This window comes from Phasianus colchicus, chromosome 1 (genome assembly GCF_987193195.1).
Source record: "Phasianus colchicus chromosome 1, bPhaCol1.hap1.1, whole genome shotgun sequence".
In the NCBI taxonomy this organism is placed as follows: Eukaryota; Metazoa; Chordata; class Aves; order Galliformes; family Phasianidae; genus Phasianus; species Phasianus colchicus.
In genome coordinates this window covers 124384074-124395662 of record NC_143436.1, presented here as the reverse complement: position 1 = coordinate 124395662, position 11589 = coordinate 124384074, and the positions used below count along the sequence as shown (strand labels likewise).

Sequence of the window (11589 nt, the reverse complement as noted above, 5' to 3'; positions counted from 1 at the left end):
CTCTGGCAGAGGCAAGCTACAACTGTAACTGCAGCAACAGCAAAGGCAAGAGTGCCAGTACCTGTCTGTGGGCCCAAGCAGCCGGGAGAAGTTGTCAATCATGAACTCCTTGTGACTGCGGGTCAGGATGACCACTGCCTGGCACAGGAAGGGCACAAACGTGCTCTGCTGCGCAGACGATGTGCAGCTGCGCAGGATGTAGAGGATTGGTGGCACCTGAAAGAAGGGGAGAAAGAATGACTTGCTGCATCCTGGACTCTGCAGAGCCTAACCATGGACATTCAGCGCATGAGCTGCCAAGCCCTAAGCCTAAATTTCATGCCAGCCACCCTGTCCAAGCCCTGCCTCTGCACTCAGGCTGTGCTTCTTTAGCACAAGAAGCAAACGGCACAATGCGTACTACAACAGCCAGAAAAAGTCCAAGACATATGGAAGAAAATCTCTTACGTTGCAACAGATGTCCTTCCCGTGCATCTGCAGAAAGGTGGTCATCCACTTCCCAGCAGCACGCACACGCACTCCGTTGGCTTTTCGGAAGGTCTCCTTAATAGCCGTCATGAAGTCAACGGTGCGTTCGAGGGGGAGGTTTCTGCACACGATCTGCAGAGAAATGAGAAGATCCCATCACTGCTCTGCGGCAGCCGTCCAAAACATAAAGCAGTCTTGAGGGTGTTCATGCAAAGCCTACCTCCCAGCAGCCACAGTCACACATGCACACAAACACACATACACACATAAGCACATCATGGCATCAGCTCCTTGCACTGGGCACGTGAAGGTCAGACATAGCTGAGAGTAATAGTACTTGCTAAGAAAAGCAGTCTCAGGGTAACAGCTCATTTTGGAAATGGTGTGAGAGGCTGGGGGCAGCATAGGGTCATGCAGAATTCTACTCACAGAGATCCCACCACCCCTTTTTGGGTCCACTTACTCTTGCTATTTTGGACGAGGTCTGGAGCTGAGAGATGACACTGCAGGCATACAGCCCCTCACACAGGCTCCTGATGTCACCCGTCTCGATTACTCTGTTGCTCACTTTGGCTGGAAAGAGCACAGGGAGAAAAGGGAAGTCATGCTTCTGGAAATGGAACTGCTTTCCATGGGGGAGAGACAGAGGACAGGGTGGGGACAAGAAGAGAGCTGCGCACAGTGCCTCTCCCTCCCGTGGGGCTCTGGTAGTGCTGCGGAGGAGAGCAGAGGGCTGGAGCACAGCTGCTCTACTCACCTTGGATTTGGAGAAGGGCGCTTAGACAGGTGACGGCCAGCTGGCGGGATGCGGGCATGGGGTCACAAGTCAGAGGCGCCAGCAATCCCACCAAAGAGCCAAAGTGCTCGCAGACATCTCCTCTCTGCAGGGGTGAGAGGCAGGAACAAAGCTGTAGACAGCCCCAGCTCTCCCTAGCATCTCCCACCTGTGCCTTCCTCATGCTATGACACAGCATGCACAGCTGGGTGGAGCTCATCTTCCAGCTCAGGGGCACTGGGGAGGGAGCAGGGGGCATGCAATGGGGCTCTTTACTCACTTGAAGCTCTTCACAAACAGCCAGCAGCTGGGAGCAGGTCTGCAGGGCCCTCTTGCGCTCCCACACGTTCTTCGATATCATAGATCTCTGCAGGACCTGGGGTAGAGCATCTGTCTCACTGAGGATGTCTTTTCTTTCCCTTCCTGCTGCCACCCCTCTCCCTGTCCCTCCTTTCCCAGCATTTTCCCTCAAGGCCTCCCGTCTCACTGAGCACTGGCACTGCTGCTCCCACTCTCTGCAGACACTCCTGACTCCTAACCCAAGAGCTTTTCCTTGGCTGTGGCCTGCCAGGGGCCCATTTCTCTGCCCATTTCTGAGCTCGCAGTGAGCTGGCACGTCAGCAGGAGATTTCTCCCCCTCTGACTGTCCTCTCAGTCCCCAGATCTCTGCCCCCACTATTGACAGGCACCATGCTTTCTCCCTTGCCCCACACATACTCACATGGACTATGTTTTGGAAGAAGCCGCCGGTGGGCTCTGTCTCAAGCAGAACCGCCATGAGCCGGCCCAGAGCTTTCAGTGATCTTTGCTGAAGCTGAAAGCAGAAGAGGGGATTGAGGTGTAGCATCATGGCTGCTGCCAGAGCATAGGTTGTGTGTGCTGAGGTAGGGTGTGAGCGAGAGGTGGCTGGGAAAGTTACGGCAGGTTACCTGCAGGTACTGCGCTGCTTGCTGTGACTTCCTGATCTTCACCATCACCTCTGCTGAAGGGTGTGTCACAATGTTTTTGCAGCACAGGACCAACATCTCACGCATGTCCTTGCTTTCGAATGAGGGCTTCAGCTTGCTGACAGGAAGAAAAAAGGAAGAGAAATCAGAAAGGCCCTTCACCAATACTCCAGACTTTTTCAGACAACATCTGAGTTTCTCCTAACCGACAGCTACAAAGCCAATGCTCCCAGCTCATGCTGCTGAGCACTGTCTTCAGTTCCAGCAGCGCCTGCCTCCTCCCTGGCAGCAGTGAACCACCTCCTGCTGGGAAGGGAAGGACACCCCGGCTCTCCCTTCTCTTCCCTGCCAGGGGACAGGAACACCAGGGCCTTTCTGCCTGCCCAGAACCTCAGCTTCGCCACGCACAACAGCCCAGCCATCTCTCCTGTAGATGCGGCTCCTCACCCCCCGCCCCCTCCAGGCCTTCAGGAGCTACCCAAAATGGGGACCACCATCCTGACATGCAACCCCAGACCTTACCTCAACTGCTCCAGGGCCAGAACCACCTGGAAGGGCACCGGGGAGACAGGGATGCCCGAGTAATACTTCTTCAGCAAGTCCTGCAAGTCCCAGAGAGACACTGTCAAGGTGGGCACGAGGCATACGAGAACTGTTCCACCCGGTCCCGAGACTGCCACACACTGGCCCCATCACTCCCACAATTCCCATGGAAGCACTGCAGGATGCAGCAGCTCCACAGCTGGTGCACCTAGCCCACTGCCCAGCCGCTGCCTGCCAGCACCCAAGGTCCCCACCAGCTGGAGACATGTAGCTGATGGAGACTTGGATGCCCCCAGGGAAGCGAGCCTCATGACACAGCCCAGAACTACTCTGCAGACAGCCCTGTCTCTAGGCACTCACCATCAGGATCTCCAGCAGCTTGCTCTTCAAGGAGGGGTTAAAGCAGGAGGAGTCACCCACAGCCTGGAAGGCAGAGCTGAAGTTGGTGATGCTCTGCACCAGCGCAAGGTTGTTCTGCAAGTCCTGAAGCCCAAGAAAGAAGAAACATTCTTTGAACTGCAGGAAGGGACAAGGGCTGCAAGGGGGACATGTGGGGGCAACACTAAGGAACGGGCTTGGATCTTCATCTGGGCACAAACCGTTCCCCAAGGGACCTTTGGAAAGAGAAGGCCCATCTCAGCATCCCCCCATGTGGAGGGGCTGCAGCTGGGTGCTCAGACACCCTGGCACACTTTAAGCTCTCACCCGGCAGCTGCAGCTGTACAGCATCAGGATGTTGCCCACGATGTCTCCCTCCAGGTGGGCGAGCAGCTGTTCCTTCGTGGCACACAGTGCCAAGCTGCCGTGGGCGAGCATGAGAGCGCTGCGTGTGGCATGAGCTCTCCTGCTGTCCAGCTCCATCTGTGCAGGGAGAAATGCCTTGAGACACTTGCGATGCACCTGAGCTCCCAAGGCAGGAGCTGCTGTGAAAATAAGGCAGAGGAATGCCAAGATGGAAACCCGTAACGCTTTACCTTCTTGTGCCTGGAAATCCTTGCATTGTGGCCTTTGCACAGCCTGGACGCAAACATGGTGAGCGTGGCCAGGACTGTTTGGAAGTTGCTCTCAGCAGCATGGCTGAGAAGCGAGATCATTCCCTGCACAAAAGAACAAGGGGCAGTTGGCACAGGCCTGAACCTACTGGCACAGCCAATCACAGTGGCCGGGCTGGTCCTCGCCTGAGGAAAATGGCAGCAGTGAGGAGATCAAAAGGCCCAGAGCAGGACCAGAAGAAGTCCTCTGCCCCAGGGACAGAGTGGGGATGTTCACAGAAGCTGGAGAAGAGGAGAGCTTACCTGGGCCTCAGATGGCTCCTCCATGTTTGCTTCCTCCAGGTGCTGCAGCAGCTTCTCCTGGATGAAGAGGTCTCCCTTACAGGCTCCCAGCACCATCCCCAGAGCCTTGTACAGGAAAGACTGCATGGGAAGGGAAGGAAGAAGCTGAGATGTGGCAGCAGCTGACCTGCTGGTAGAGGGTCAGGTGGGAAGGACCCACGCTCATTGGGAGTTGCTGAGAGCAGCTGCAGGGGCGAGCTTTAGCCATCCCTGGGCAGATTGCAGGGAAAGGCCCTCTGGGGGGCACGGGTCAGGGAAGCAGCATCAGCATCTCGCGTGGGCAGAGCACCAGCTGCAGCCCCGGCCCCCGTAGGGCACCTGCAGCTGCACCGCTGGGTAGAGCCGGGGGGAACTCACCTTTTCTCCAGAGCTGCTGGCAGAGCTGCTCAGCCGCTGGCTCAGCTCGCAGCTCAGGGCCTCGGTCCAGGCCTCATCTTCTATGGTCTCCAGCGACGCCCTCAGGAACTGTTGGAGAACAGGAGAAGACAATGTTCCCTTGCCCTTTGCCTCTTCCCTCACTCCCAAGTGGCTGCAGTCTTCTGGGAAGAGGTGCCTGGAAGAACAGTCCCTCTCCCACCTCCCCCAGCATTCCCTCCATTAAAGCCGCCTGCCGCTCTTCTCCTAAGACCCCCCTGGGCTTGGGACAGAGCGGAAGAGGCAGCGCCACAAAGGCGTGCGGCCGCTCCGCAGCAGCGTTGGAGAGGCTGTTCCTGTCCCACAGTGGCTCATATGGGGCTACTTGGGGCAGGCAAGCACTTATCTGCACCGCGCCTCCCGGCAATGCTGTACCTTTAGCAGACGGCGCTCAAACTCTGCAGTGTCCGGGAAGCTCTCCTCTTTCCCTGCACAGCAATAGGAAGCAAAAAACTTGGGATCAAGCCACAGAAGAAGAGCTGCTGCAAACTTGGCTTGGCCTGGGCACTCAACACTGCCAAGCTGGGACCTGCAGCCCCTCCACAATGACCTGTCCCTCCCCACAAACACTGTCCCCACAGGAACACAGAACTAACTGCTCCAGGACTGCTGTCTGAGGGGACATGAAGGGCCCATCTGTGTCCTGGAACGGGCAGATCCCCGGGGGAAAGGTCCCCAGGCCTCAGTGCTGTCTCCCTGGAATGGGAGCAGCAGCAGAGCAAGCACTGGGCTGCAGACAATGCTTCCCCTCTGCCACACTGCAGAGATGCATTTTCAGTCCACCCCTTCCCTGCCTCTGCCTCTCCCTCCCCACCAGCACTTTACCTTCAAGGCACTGCAGCAGCAGGGGGATCTCAGTAGCCCACATGACCCCCACAGCTTTGTGGAACCTGCTGTGGAGGTTTTTCATCAGCAGTAAGGCAGCGGCTTGGAGTTCGCTGCCTGCAACAGGACTCCCTGCCACCACCTGAGTGAGAGCAAGAAGAAAAGTCACCTCTGCAGCAAGAGCAGCTGCTTCTCCCAAGGAGGGAAGCAGCTTGGCCCTGCTCTGGCAGGCAAGGAGCAGTCAACAGCTTTGCCCATGGCTGTGCTGCTTCCTCCTGGGGGCTCATGGCATTGGCCTCTGGAGCATCTACTCACCAGCAGGCGCGCCAGCAGTGTCTGGGGAGTCAGCATTGGGCCTGCGAGGAGAAAAAAGTGCTGAGTAAGACTCCAAGACACTCTGTACCCAGTCATGTGCACCTCCACTGTCCCTTCTGGGTGCTACCACAGGTCAGCAGAGCTTACTGGAGGAGTTTCTGCACCTACCTTGAAACATGGAGCTGACGAAATGAGGATCCAGATCTTCTATCCGCCGTCCTGTCAGGTCCTCTCTCTCAGACAGGGCTTGGACACAGCGGGAGATCGGGATCAGCATGCCAGTGTACTGAGCTGGCACCACAAACAGTAGCAGCCGCGGCCACAGGAGCTGTAGGGAACAAGACAGTTGAGCAAGTCAGCATTCCTGCCTCCGCTCAGAGATGAAGAGGACTCTGTGAATTTCCCTGAGTCTTGTGTGCTTCAGAGCACGTTGGAGGAGAGACCTGGGGTGGTGGAATAGGACGAGGAACGTGTGGTGCGAAGGCAAGGAGCAGCAGCAGGGCAGAGTGTGACTTACTTTGGACATCCCTCTCACAGAGACGTCCAGTGACCCCAGGATGTCCATGCATAGCCCCTGGAGAGTTCCTTCTTCCTGGGCTTCCTGGGCAGAAAGGTCTCCGGCTGCCTGCACAACAGTGGTGTTGAAACGCTGGTTACGCTCAGTTCTCAGGAGCCTCTCAGGAGGCTCAGGTGTGGCCCCACCGGTGCTTCTGTGCCACCCTTTGAGCAGCACAGGTCTTCCAAAAGAAGATGCTGTCCTTACCCTTCTTCCTGTGGTGCGGCTGAACTCACTGAAGATGTGCCCCACCACATCCCAGGCTGAGCAGCTCCGGGTGTTAGAACTGAGCAGATCCTTGATGAAATACAGAACAGCCGTCCTCACCTGAAAGGGGTCAATTGTGGGTGTGATTTTCCTGGTCAGAAGGCAAAGGGAAGCCACCTGCTCATTGGGGCAGCACTTTGGGCATGAACAGAGACAAGAGCAGAGGAGAAGCTTTGGCTTCTGAGGTGAGGGTCAGGTCTTAGCACTAGGCTGTGTGCTTTCCATGCACAGCACAGGGACCTGCCTGCTCCACTCTGCCTGCTCTCTCCACAGGAACCATCACAACCGTGTGGTCAATGCCCCAGCACCTCCCTGGTCACCCCAGCCCTGCCAGTGTTGGCAGCAGCATCACCACCCCACAGCACTTTCCGTTCCCAAACCAGCTCACCCGGATCCTGGAGTCACTGCACAGACACTGCACAGCCTTGACAACCTGGGGCAGCTTCTCCATCATCATGGGCTCTGCAAGAGATGTGCAGAAACATGAGTGGAGCCACAACCCAGATGTCAGATGGGATCCCTGGAAGTCCTGAGCTGTGGTACTGACCATCAGAGCGAGCCAGAGCACCTAGCAGATCCAGGGCTGCCACGCATCCAGTCTCCCAGTCATCTTCCAGCTGTGACTGCAGAAACAAGATTGTTTCCTCGGGGCAGATCCGGGCTGCAGGGAGGAAATCCCACGCTTTGTTAGCAAGCAACTCACACCCATTCCTGAAGATTGTGAGAGAGGTTTTGGCCAGGGCACTGCCAAGCATCGCCAAAGCTCCTCTCCTTACCCTGCATCATGATGCATTGAGTCAGCTCCGCACGACCAGCCTCGCTGTGCTGTTTGGTGTCGTCATAGAGCTGTGGGAACAAGGTCCATTTGAGAAAATCACATCAGCACTGAGGATGGAAAAGACACTGTGCTGCCCACTCTCATCTCCCTGGGCACTCTCGGGAAGAGGACAGGCAGACAAAACCCAGCCCGCCCCACAGCATCCCCAGGGGCACATGCACAGCTCTGGAGCAGCCTTGGGCATCCAGGCGCTAAGGCTGAGCTGCCTTACTCAAGGGCTTGGAGCTTTGCAGTCCTCCTGAGACTTAGCAAAGAGGGAAACTGCTGTGGGTGCAAAGATAGGCTCCCCTTACCTGGTAGAATACGGCACTGGTGATGTCCTGAAACTTGTCCTTGGGGATGACAGAGTCAATGCCCTGTAAGGCCTCCAGGAAGATAGTGAGGCTCTGCAAGAGACCAGAAGAGGAAGAAAGGGATGAAGCCACATCTAGCCACTTGGGAGTGGAGAAACTGTTTCCCAATGGTTTGTCCACTGGGAGAAGCTCTCACACAGGCGTTCTTGTTTTTCCCCACCTCCCAACTGCACCAAGAGAGTCTCACTGCTCTCAACCAAGCTCTGTTTGGGCATCGTTTGCAGGCATTTCCCACCCAGCAGCCCTCTTCTCCCAAATCAGATGCAACTGGACATGGTCCCCCTGGTTCTTAACACAGAGCTCCTCAGGCACTCAGCGCCCCATGGTGTGGTGGTGAAACCTCCCATCCCCAGGAGATGAGCCCCAGTGACTCTTGGCTCCCTCCTGGCTCCTGTCCGGGTTGTTCCTTCTTTGACTGAAGAGCTCAGGAAGCTTCAGACCTCCCTTGAACACCTGTTTCTTCTTTATCCAAGGGCTCCCCACCTCCTTCCTGCATCCCCCTGACCCCTCACGGCACTTGCACAGGCCCCACATCCACCTTGAGCCATGCGCAGCATCTCACCTTGGCCACCCTGCAGGTGTCTTGGATCTCCTGACACGGGTGAACGAGACAGAGGAGCTGCTCCCAGACATGCTCTCGGTGCAGCTCCTCTTGCAGGAGAACATCCAACATGGCAGCCACAGCCCCGAGGACAGCCTGTTTGTCCTGGAGAGGATGGCAGAGACCCGGCATCAAAGACTGAAGGTCTGCCCTTCCAACAGAGAGGGCTTTCACTTTCCCTTCCCTTTCCCCATACTCCCATGCCCAGCAGAAGATGGGCTCCCTCTGGAGGGCAGGCAGATTTTTCCCATACCCTCATCCCCAGCTCTTCCTGCCACAATGCTGTGACATGCATTCCTGGCAAAGAGCCAGTTTGGGAACCTTTGCAGAGTCACCCTGTCATCACCCCTCAGCTCTCAGCCTGCTGGGTGCAGACAGAGCCACTGACATGGGTGCCCCCACCACCATCCTGGGCTGGGAATGCAGCAATGCTCACCTTCTCTTCCTGGCAGTCCTGCCAGTTCCTCACCACAGAGAAGAGCAGCTCATGAAGGTTCTCATAGATCTGCTCTTTCTCCATGGCAGGCCAGGGGCATTGGGTTCCAGAGGACAACTTAATCTTTACTCCGTCCAACCACTGTTTCACAACTGAAAAAAAAAACAAAACAAAATAATAATAAAATAATAACAATATTTTTTTAAAAAAGAGAGCGAGACAAGAGGGAGCACGTGAGAATCTGCAGCAGGGCGAGGTGCAAGGGCTGTCCCAAGGCCCCCTGCTCTGGGGCCAGCACTCACCAGCACAAGCGATGCGCAGGATCCGGCCACTCTTCACCTGGCCCACCACACTGCGCAGGCCGGCCAGCGTCAGCCACACGAAGGGGATGCACTGTGGAGCTGCAGAGAGGAAGGAGAGGGCCACAGTCAGAGTCTTGGCAGCGCAGGAGGAGGGGCTGCAGCCCTGCATCTCCCAACTCAACGCAGATCACGCGTAGAGGGGAGAGGCCCCTTTCGCGGTTGTTATAGATGTCAGGAGGCTGAGGGCACTCTACCATAAGTGCTGAAGAGTTTGCTCAGGGTGATGAGCACAATCTCCTTGGACACATCCCCCGTGGCCTTCAGGTGGCCCTGGAGCTCGGCCATCACCAAGGTGAAGTGCGTCCGAGCCAGAGCCACCAGGACATTGCTGGCAGCTGTCCTCATATTGGTTGTCACGCCCTGAAAAAGAGTCTCTGGTGACACGTGGCACAGGAGACTGCCTGAGGCCCTTGGAAGGGCTAAGCCACCACCATCCACCAGCAGAACACCAGCGTGGGCAGGCGGCTCCTTTTGCCTTTAGGAGTGACCCCTCACCTGGGCTGCTGTCAGGTCCCGGGACACCTCTGCCAGCAGCCGGTTCACCACCCCGCAGGGCGGGCGGCTGTCGGCTTCCCTCAGGGCGCTCTCCAGCTCACAGTACGCCTGCGCTCGGTCACCCTGGGGACAAGGATCAGTCACATTTGCTTTGCCCGCTGCCACCCATCGCTATGTGGATGTGCTGCCGGGGCCTGGCATGCACAGGATCGTGGCACTGGGTCAGGAGGGCAAGGTTGGATGTCCCCAACTCACCTCCTGATCTTGCAGGCGCTGCAGCAATAAAGTCACGGCGCAGGTAGGGACAGGGCTTGACACCCTGCTTCTCTCCCTGCGACGTGTACGCCTGGGCATGCAGCCCACACAGGCAAAGAGACCTGGAAGGAAAGAACAAGAGCAGCTGCCGCTGGTGTTGCTTGGAGCCAGGGCTGGGAGGAACGGTCCTTCAGCCCCACAGCACGGGGCTGCATGTGGTTGGCGGTGAGAGGGGAGAGAGCCTTCCCGTTGCTGGGGTACTGGGGAAACCACGGTGGGCAGCTGCACTCAGCAGAGCAAGGACAGTGCTGCTGGCACATCCTAAATAGACATTGGAGGCACACATGTGCTCGGGCAGCGTCACGGTGTCCAGAGAGGTGGAGGGAGCTCACCTCGAAGGGCTCTCAGCCGCTCCATCGCAGCAGGATATGTCCAGACAGACACAACACTCTCTCTGGCTCCTCTTCCTGCGGGTCCCAAAAGCGGACTGAGCCACCACTCCCACCGCTGCCACAAGGGTGTATGAGGTAGCCACTGTGACATCACACCGCAGAGTGTCACCTCACAGAGAATGACGTGTCCTGGGCTGGGGACTAGACAGCATGCAAGGCAACCCTGCAGGCCCTCAAACACAGCATGTTTTTGTGATGCACTTGGCTCTGGGGTTCCAGTTCCATGCTGACGCAGGGAATCACCTCAGCGGGTGAGGGAGAGCCCCTGCCAGGGAGCAGCTGCTGGGCACTGTTGCCTAGCATTGTCTTGGTGACTGGGGACTCCATGCCGGGAGGCACTGAGGCCCCCATCTGCTGCCCAGACAACCTCTCCAGAGAGCTTTGCTGCCTTAAAAGGCACGTGTCAGAGACATTTAGGAGACTCTACTGCATCTGACCAAACAAGAAGACCACCATCCGCTTGTTGTCATTCAAGTAGGGTCATGGGAGGCTGCCACGAGGAAATGGCAGAACATCAGAAAGGGACTTTGCATCCCTTGGAAAGATGCTAAAGGGATTGGGAGCACCAGGAGTGTTCTCCTCTGTCCTTCTGACTGGAGGCTGAATCCCAAAAGGAAGGAGGAGAATAGAGGTGGTAAATTACTGGCTGATTACTGGGATGGTGTTGGGATCAAGGTTTTGTGTACCTTGATCTTGGGCGTGCATTTGAGAGAATAGGTGTTTGGGCATGAGATGGAACACAACTGAGCAGTTGTGGCCAAAGTCTTCTGGGGAGCAAGCTGGCTGGATTGATTAAATCAGATTTGATGGAGGAAGGGGATGGAGTTCCTCATGAAATGAGGGAAATAAGTTAGGCTAGAAGCTATATGCCTTCATGAGGTGCTGAACTGGCAGCTACAGATCTGACCTTTCTAAGCCAAGTTTTCACTGCCGATAGCAGATGCTTTTCTACAGACCTAGAGGGTTAGTATGGACAGCGAGTCTCCTGCTTCTCCAAATAACACTGTTAGCTATCCCATCTCTGGAATGCAAGGCAGCAGGTTGAGGCAGTAAACCACAAATTAACAAAGAAGCAGTGGATTGGCAGACGGAGTTGACACTGATAAGAGGACCAACCAGAGCCAGTCAAGCTCCTCCAACTTGACCCAGGTCAAAGAGTACACAGCCAGGAAGACGACGGCCTTCATCAGAAAGAACACCAGATGACCAGCAAGAAATGCTACGCATGCATAAAAGAACTGAGTCTCGGGGCAGAGAAAAATGTCAATCATTCTGGGAACTCACTGTAATAAAACAACATTTCTTGGACATCCAATGCATATGTGAGCAACTTGCTCTTTAAGCATGTGCCTT

The 11589-nt window shown here is 56.3% G+C and overlaps 1 protein-coding gene across 2 annotated transcripts in view; it reads right to left on the bottom strand.

Moving 5' to 3' along the window:
- Window positions 1-11589, bottom strand: part of LOC149920007 (maestro heat-like repeat-containing protein family member 2B) — a 12534-nt gene extending 945 nt beyond the window's left edge. Inside the window, exons 1-31 of one of the 2 annotated variants that reach the window (XM_090125552.1) lie at window positions 10177-11583; window positions 9785-9906; window positions 9530-9652; window positions 9229-9394; window positions 8975-9073; window positions 8673-8824; window positions 8297-8341; window positions 8198-8254; window positions 7576-7668; window positions 7221-7290; window positions 6992-7105; window positions 6833-6906; window positions 6385-6504; window positions 6139-6246; window positions 5790-5949; window positions 5622-5662; window positions 5307-5448; window positions 4857-4909; window positions 4425-4532; window positions 4029-4148; window positions 3708-3830; window positions 3439-3594; window positions 3094-3216; window positions 2713-2792; window positions 2173-2308; window positions 1965-2057; window positions 1524-1619; window positions 1226-1349; window positions 932-1041; window positions 448-600; window positions 62-216 (exon numbers count right to left, since the gene is read on the bottom strand). In XM_090125552.1, coding sequence (XP_089981678.1) covers window positions 62-216; window positions 448-600; window positions 932-1041; window positions 1226-1349; window positions 1524-1619; window positions 1965-2057; window positions 2173-2308; window positions 2713-2792; window positions 3094-3216; window positions 3439-3594; window positions 3708-3830; window positions 4029-4148; window positions 4425-4532; window positions 4857-4909; window positions 5307-5448; window positions 5622-5662; window positions 5790-5949; window positions 6139-6246; window positions 6385-6504; window positions 6833-6906; window positions 6992-7105; window positions 7221-7290; window positions 7576-7668; window positions 8198-8254; window positions 8297-8341; window positions 8673-8824; window positions 8975-9073; window positions 9229-9394; window positions 9530-9652; window positions 9785-9906; window positions 10177-10327 — 3467 coding nt within the window. In that variant the 5' untranslated portion in view covers window positions 10328-11583. Of the gene's footprint in view, window positions 1-61; window positions 217-447; window positions 601-931; window positions 1042-1225; window positions 1350-1523; window positions 1620-1964; window positions 2058-2172; window positions 2309-2712; window positions 2793-3093; window positions 3217-3438; window positions 3595-3707; window positions 3831-4028; window positions 4149-4424; window positions 4533-4856; window positions 4910-5306; window positions 5449-5621; window positions 5663-5789; window positions 5950-6138; window positions 6247-6384; window positions 6505-6832; window positions 6907-6991; window positions 7106-7220; window positions 7291-7575; window positions 7669-8197; window positions 8342-8672; window positions 8825-8974; window positions 9074-9228; window positions 9395-9529; window positions 9653-9784; window positions 9907-10176 lie in introns of both variants that reach the window. The other variant, XM_090125542.1, reaches the window with a different exon arrangement.